Source organism: Oncorhynchus kisutch, linkage group LG17 (genome assembly GCF_002021735.2).
Source record: "Oncorhynchus kisutch isolate 150728-3 linkage group LG17, Okis_V2, whole genome shotgun sequence".
In the NCBI taxonomy this organism is placed as follows: domain Eukaryota; kingdom Metazoa; phylum Chordata; class Actinopteri; order Salmoniformes; family Salmonidae; genus Oncorhynchus; species Oncorhynchus kisutch.
In genome coordinates, this window is record NC_034190.2 from 21,906,032 (window position 1) to 21,913,361 (window position 7,330).

Genomic DNA, 7,330 nt, shown 5'->3' on the forward strand with positions numbered 1-7,330 from the left:
GCTTAACTGTGTGTGGGTTGGGAGTTCCTGTGAAATGTTGTTGTAAACTAAGCAGTAAGCATTGAAATGTGTTTTGGATTGCGTCCATCACCGTCATGTTTTAGTTGTTTTGAGAATGTTAGGTCATTTTGGGAGGAATAGGCTGGTATTCCAAGATGTGATTGTCAGGAATCTCAGATTTCTCAGGAATGCAATTTCTCCCAAAGGATGAAAAAAAGATATTCTTCCTATGAGCCACTACAACCTCTGCCATGACCACCAGACCTGAATGGCACAGGAGGGAGTGTGCTAGAGTAGCAGATTGCTAAACTAGCATCGCCTTCCTGAGACTTAAAGTGTAAGAGCCTGGATCAAATATTACAGACGATACATTGTATAATATATTGTGTCATTGTGACGTAGGCTAAGTCTGAATACTGGGTTTGCTTTGGAATAGAGGTCATTACACGTTATTACACTCAGTACACTCCTGTAGAGTGAAGACTGTTTCCTTTCAGCTGCCATTTTGTTCTTCCTGAACTCTGCTGTGACTTCTTAACTCACTCCAAAGCTGGAGGTAAACTGAGTTAAAACACACACAACACAAAGTTCTCACTGTTCATCAAACCGCAGACACGCCCATTTGTGGTGAAGCATATAGATGGAACTGTAAGTCATGGTCTCTTCCTCAGAGGACTGTAAAGGGAAGTGGCTAACCTCTCTCTCTTTGTTCTCACTCTTTCTTTCTTTCTCTCTCTTCTCTCTCTCTCTCTCTTTCTCTCTCTCTCTCTCCTCTCTCTCTCTCCTCTCTCTCTCTCTCTCTCTCTCTCTCTCTCTCTCTCTCCTCTCTCTCTCTCTCTCTCTCCTCTCTCTTTCTCTCTCTCTCTCTCTCTCTCTCTCTCTCTCTCTCTCTCTCTCTCTCCTCTCTCTCTTCTCTCTCTCTCTCTTTCTCTCTCTCTCCTCTCTCTCTCTCCTCTCTCTCTCTCTCTCTCTCTCTCTCTCTCTCTCTCTCCTCTCTCTCTCACCTCTCTCTTTCTCTCTCTCTCTCTCTCTCTCTCTCTCTCTCTCTCTCCTCTCTCTTTCTCTCTCTCTCTCTCTCTCTCTCTCTCTCTCTCTCTCTCTCTCTCTTTCTCTCTCTTCTCTCTCTCTCTTTCTCTCTCTCTCCTCTCTCTCTCTCTCTCTCTCTTTCTCTCTCTCTCTCCTCTCTCTCTCTCCTCTCTCTCTCTCTCCTCTCTCTCTCTCCTCTCTCTCTCTCTCTCCTCTCTCTCTCTCTCTCCTCTCTCTCTCTCTCCTCTCTCTCTCTCTCTCTCTCCTCTCTCTCTCTCTCCTCTCTCTCTCTCCTCTCTCTCTCTCTCTCTCCTCTCTCTCTCTCGTTCTCTCTCTCTCTCTCCTCTCTCTCTAGTGGCGATGGTGTCTGACATGATCTGACAGAGGAAGACTGCAGGTGAGTAGCCCTTTACCCTCCATATCACTTCCTCCTTCACTTCTCTCTTTCTCTTCTTCTCTCTCTCTCTCTCTCTCTCTCTCTAACTCCCCACCTCTCTCACCCCCTCTCTCTCTGTAGCGATAGTCTCTGTGGTTATTATGGGCTGTGCCCACTGTAAACAGAAAAAGGCTGCAGCCAAGGCAGCTTCAGCCGAGCTGTCTGACCCATCTCCTAGCAACAGCCCTGATGGGGTTGTGTCTACAGCATTGGCCATGCCCCGTTATCACCCTGGCCCCACCCACCCGACAATACCTGACTTCAACAAGCCTTTTGGCTCCGCCTGTTTTCCTAATACCAACGCACAAACCGGCGCAGGGGGCGTCACAGGTACAGATTGATGGCTTCAAATCATTTGTTGTGTGTTTATGTAGGACTTATAATAGGTTAATGAAGGCTTAATTAAGCCTTTAAATGTGTTTGTTTAAAGTGGTTGTATGATGTATGCATACTGACGTGTGTGTGTGTGGAGGTGGAGGTGTAACTCTCTTCATAGCATTGTATGACTATGATGCTCGTACTGAAGATGACCTGTCCTTCCAGAAGGGAGAGAAGTTCCACATTATCAACAACACGTGAGATTCACATTACAGTTCCAGAGTAAATTGCAGGTAGTGGATTTCCAGATCAAATCAAGTGTCTGCTCCCTCCAATGTGATGAATTGTCTCTACAGAGAGGGGGACTGGTGGGAGGCCCGGTCGTTGGACACTGGGAAGTCTGGTTATGTCCCTAGTAACTATGTAGCTCCTGTAGACTCTATACAGGCTGAGGAGTGAGTACACACACACACACACACACACACAAACAAGAACATCTGCTGAATGACTAATGGGTAAATGTTTGTGTGTGTTACCAGGTGGTATTTCGGTAAGATGGGGAGAAAGGATGCAGAGAGACAGCTCCTGGGACTGGAGAACCCCAGAGGAACATTCCTTATCAGAGAGAGTGAGACCACCAAGGGTACGTACACACCTGTACTCAGAAAGTGTTCACACACATTTGCTAAAAGTTACACAAAACGTTTGAAGGCTTCCCACACATAGATTAAGCCTAGTCCTGGTCTAAGAAGCACTTTCCCTGGACAATCTCCGTGAATCTGGGTCTGGTCAACTGGCTCTAAGAGTATTAGATATCTATATGTGGCTCTACAGGTATTCTCAAACATATCTCAGTACAGCTGTGTTTCTGTTCATTCATACGTAGTCATTCTCTTGTGTGCAACTTCACCTTTAGAGTCCTCAGAGTGTCTCTCCTCAATCCTCAAACTGTTCTCTTCCTCCTCTATCGCAAGGTGCCTACTCTCTGTCTATCCGGGACTGGGATGATGGTAAAGGTGACCACGTCAAACATTATAAGATCAGGAAGCTGGACAATGGAGGATATTATATCACAACACGCACACAGTTCGACACCGTGCATCAACTGGTGCAGCACTACACAGGTGAGTGCTTAGGGGCTAGGGGTGAAGTACCTAACTTAGGGTCTGTGGGTAAAGAGCCTAGGGTGTATGGACTAGGGTTAAAGTATTTAGGGCCTAGGTGAGGGCTTTCTCTCCATGGCCAAGACTAATGTAATTCAGATCCCTCTTTTTTTCTCTCCCAGTTGCCCTCTGGTGGTGCAGTCTGGTATAGGAGCTACTCTACTCTGTGTGTGTGTGCTCTCCTTTCTGTGTCTGTATGTCCAATATCCATTCTAGCATACTAAATATGATCAGGGAATGTATTAGCCAAGCACACTAAATAGGCATAAGCAAAGTTGCCTATTGGTTTGCATGGTGTGTCAGTGCATGTGTGTCAGTGCATGTGTGTGTGTGTGTGTGTGTGTGTGTGTGTGTGTGTGTGTGTGTGTGTGTGTGTGTGTCTAAACAGATGTGTATCGGTAAAATGCGAGCACTTTTTAGTAGATCCAAGTAAAGTACTGTAGTCAGTTGCTTTTTATGTTCTATATGTGTTAGTTGCTTTTGTGCCTCAGCAATTTATCTCTCCCTCCCCTCTTGTCTGTCTGTATCTCTCTCTGTCTTTGTCCCTTGCTCTTGCTCTCTCCTTTATTCTGTCTGCCTGTCTGTCTTGCTTCGACTCTCTCTCTTCCACCCCTCTCTCACCCACCTCAGAGCGAGCAGCAGGTTTGTGCTGTAGGTTGATTGGCAGCTGTAGGCGGGGCATGCCTAAGCTAGCCGACCTATCGGTGAAGACCAAGGATGTGTGGGAGATTCCCAGAGAATCTCTCCAGCTGATTAAGAAGCTGGGCAACGGGCAGTTTGGAGAAGTCTGGATGGGTAGGAGGTTTTGTGTCTTTGCATGCCTTTTCATCTCATTTCATCTCCCTCCCTGTCCACTCCTACCATCCCCCCTCCCCCCTCCAACCCCTCACTCCTCTAGGCTGTAACGATGGGCTGTGTTACTTTCTGACCACACCCTGTCCCAATGCCACGCCCCTCACCCTGGGGCTGGGGCGGGACGCCTGGGAGGTTGCCAGGAAAACGCTGGCCCTAAACAGAAAGTTGGGCCAGGGCTGCTTCGGAGACGTCTGGATGGGTGAGCCCAACTGTCAATCAATCAATCAGTCACCTTCTTATACTGTAGGTTGAGACTGACACACACACTACCTACAGTCTAGCGCAGGGATCATCAACTACATTACGCTGCGGGCCGTTTTAAGTTGTTGAGGGGATGGTCAGGGGGTCGGAACATAATGACAAATCATTTGAAGACTGCAAATTGACCGCAAGAACAGATATGTTTGACTTAAACAAAATCATTTCAGATCTTGCTTACATGTGTATACGATCACGTGACTCTATTATGCATGGGAGTACTTAAGAAAATATATTTTAAGTTAAAATCCCTTTGAGCTGATTTCCTGGTGTTTCTACAGTCTTATGTCTGACAATGAAAATTCTACAAAAAACAAACAAACTTGGGGGCCAGTTGGGAAACACTGGACTATAGCGCTCTTCACAACTGGGTCCCAGAAGTGTTTCTCCGTGTGTCTGGGATTATTCTCAATCCGGTGCTAATGTGGTGGTGTGTAGTGCTCTCTTTTCCCACGGCCAGCTGTGTTCCCAGTTTCCATTCCAGTGCTGTTCTGTGTCAGTGTAATAGTCTCTCTGTGTGTCAGGAAGTAGCCAACCCTATTCCTGGTCCAGCTTCATGCACTGCTGAAGCACCATGGTGGGACTCTCCCCCTCTCCTCCCCTTCCTTATCCCACCCCGCCACCTCTGTGCACTCCTGTGTGTCTTTGTGTGTGTATAATTAAGCAATAAGGCCCGAGGTGGTGTGGTATTTGGCCAATATACCACGACTAAGGGCTGTTCTTATGTAAGACGCAACACGGAGTGCCTGGATACAACCCTTAGCCGTGGTGTATTGGCCATATATCACAAACCCCAGAGGTGCCTTATTGCTATTATAAACTGGTTACCAACGCAATTAAAGCAGTAAAAATAAATGTTTTGTCATACTTGTGGTATACGGTCTGATATACCACAGATGTCAGCCAATCAGCATTCAGGGCTCGAACTACCCAGTTTATAATTGTATGCATGTGTGTGTGTTTCTGCCGTTGTGTGTGTGTACTGTATACCTATCTCTGTGTGTGTGTGTGTGTGTGTCTGTCTGTCAGGTATGTGGAACGGCACCACCAAGGTAGCAGTGAAGACATTGAAGCCAGGCACCATGTCTCCAGAGGCCTTCCTAGAAGAGGCTCAGATCATGAAGAGACTGAGACATGACAAGCTGGTGCAGCTGTACGCTGTGGTCTCTGAAGAACCCATCTACATCATCACAGAGTTCATGAGCCAAGGTGCTGTACGGAGCACACACATATGCAAGCAGAGCCACACACACGTTTTCACAATTATTTCTGAAATGAATTAAACTGTGTATTTCAGGTAGTTTACTGGACTTCCTGAAGGACGGGGAAGGAGGGAATCTGAAGCTGCCTCAACTGGTGGATATGGCTGCTCAGGTAAGAACACACACCATCTTGGCAGTCCATCGATGCTCCTCTTGTGGTTGGGCCATGGTTCAGAGCTTCTGGTGCTGGTGCCACATCATGTGGCTGTGGAGGTCGATGTGGGAGTCACGTGTGGGATTGGATGGCTTGCACCTCTAACCCTTCCTCCTGTGTGTGTGTGTGTGTGTGTGTGTGTGTGTGTGTGTGTGTGTGTGTGTGTGTGTGTGTGTGTGTGTGTGTGTGTGTGTGTGTGTGTGTGTGTGTGTGTGTGTGTGTGTGTGTGTGTGTGTGTGTGTGTGTGTGTGTGTGTGTGTGTGTGTGTGTGTGTGTAGATAGCGGCAGGCATGGCATATATAGAGCGTATGAACTACATCCATCGTGATCTGCGAGCGGCTAACATTCTGGTCGGGGAAAATCTGGTGTGCAAGATTGCTGACTTTGGTCTGGCCAGACTCATAGAGGACAATGAGTACACAGCCAGACAAGGTAGAAGAGAGTTACTGTGTTAGGACATTATGACAACTCTTGATGTGAAAAGGGCTTCATAAATACATTTGATTGAACGATTTTACAGGAGCCAAGTTCCCCATCAAGTGGACAGCTCCTGAAGCAGCTCTATATGGGCGCTTCACCATCAAGTCTGATGTGTGGAGCTTTGGTATCCTGCTCACTGAACTCGTCACAAAAGGACGTGTGCCTTACCCAGGTACGGGTGTGTAGGTGTCTCCTACTCTGTCGCCCTTCTTTTTTCCAGCCCTCTGTCTTTCCATATGTCTCTATGATGGATATAAGATGCTGTGTGTTACACTAAAAAACATATATCTCTGTCTTTCTCTCTACCTCCCTCCCTCTCCCTCCTCTCTCTCTAGGTATGAATAACCGCGAGGTCCTGGAGCAGGTGGAGAGAGGCTACAGGATGCCCTGTGCGGTGGGTTGTCCTGCCTCCCTCCATGAGCTGATGGTGCAGTGTTGGCGGAGAGAGGCGGACGAGAGACACACCTTTGAATACCTGCAGGGCTTCCTGGAGGACTACTTTACTGCTACTGAACCCCAGTACCAGCCTGGAGAGAACCTGTGACCACGCACACAGACACAAGTGTGTACACACACACACACAACCTATACATACTGTAAGCCTTATCTACTATATGTTGCTGTCTGTCAGGGCAGAGCAATCAAACACAAGCCAGAATTCTTCCTCTCCTCCTATCTGCTCAGCTGCCCAGACCAGCAGAGGAAAGGGACTGTTGTCAGTGTACTATGCCTTAATAGCTTTACTGAGTTACCATGACAACAAGGCTTCATCTTTAGATGGAGGTTGGGGGGGTTTACGGTTAGGATTAGATGGGGTTAGGGGTCAAGGTTTGTGGGGCTGTAGGGGACCAGTTTGTGCCTAAAATCTTTACTTGTGTAAGATGATGATTGTGATGACTTCACTCCAATGCTTTTTACTCTCTAAGCATCTTTCATGACGTTAAAGGGGATTTTCTTTCTGCAACCTTTCTTAAACCTGATATTGACAACCCTGGTTTTTAATTTGTTTATTTAATGCTTGTATATCTACTGTTTGTATCTTAGCTAACACATGGGTTCTGTTCAGCAGGGTGCAACGTTTCAGAATATTCAGATTGACAATATGTTCTATACAGTATATTTTTATCAGGTAGAATAGGCGTTTGTACCAGCTCTTCGTAAAATGTCTATGTGCTATGTTCTGACTATTTCACCTCTCTGAATCCACGCATGTTCTGTATACAGCCTTCTGCCAATGGGAGGGCCAGGCAAAGGGTCAAATGAATGCACAGAGGTCGGAGTTGGGACCGTGTGCAGGAGTGTGGGTTTTTATGATGATTTTAACTTTTCTGTTGTTTCAGATGTTTCTGTGCCTGCGGTAAAGTTATTTTCCACAATA

General features: G+C 46.8%; 1 protein-coding gene across 4 annotated transcripts in view; it reads left to right on the top strand.

Moving 5' to 3' along the window:
- Window positions 1-7,330, top strand: part of yrk (Yes-related kinase) — a 17,204-nt gene extending 9,874 nt beyond the window's left edge. For 2 of the 4 annotated variants that reach the window (XM_031793278.1, XM_031793279.1), the window contains exons 2-13: window positions 1,382-1,423; window positions 1,544-1,792; window positions 1,935-2,037; window positions 2,137-2,235; window positions 2,320-2,423; window positions 2,755-2,904; window positions 3,842-3,997; window positions 5,086-5,265; window positions 5,354-5,430; window positions 5,751-5,904; window positions 5,993-6,124; window positions 6,288-7,330. In XM_031793278.1, the coding sequence (XP_031649138.1) occupies window positions 1,564-1,792; window positions 1,935-2,037; window positions 2,137-2,235; window positions 2,320-2,423; window positions 2,755-2,904; window positions 3,842-3,997; window positions 5,086-5,265; window positions 5,354-5,430; window positions 5,751-5,904; window positions 5,993-6,124; window positions 6,288-6,496 (1,593 nt within the window). In that variant the 5' untranslated portion in view covers window positions 1,382-1,423; window positions 1,544-1,563 and the 3' untranslated portion in view covers window positions 6,497-7,330. Of the gene's footprint in view, window positions 1-1,381; window positions 1,424-1,543; window positions 1,793-1,934; window positions 2,038-2,136; window positions 2,236-2,319; window positions 2,424-2,754; window positions 2,905-3,573; window positions 3,739-3,841; window positions 3,998-5,085; window positions 5,266-5,353; window positions 5,431-5,750; window positions 5,905-5,992; window positions 6,125-6,287 lie in introns of all 4 variants that reach the window. The other 2 variants (XM_031793276.1, XM_031793277.1) reach the window with 1 other exon arrangement.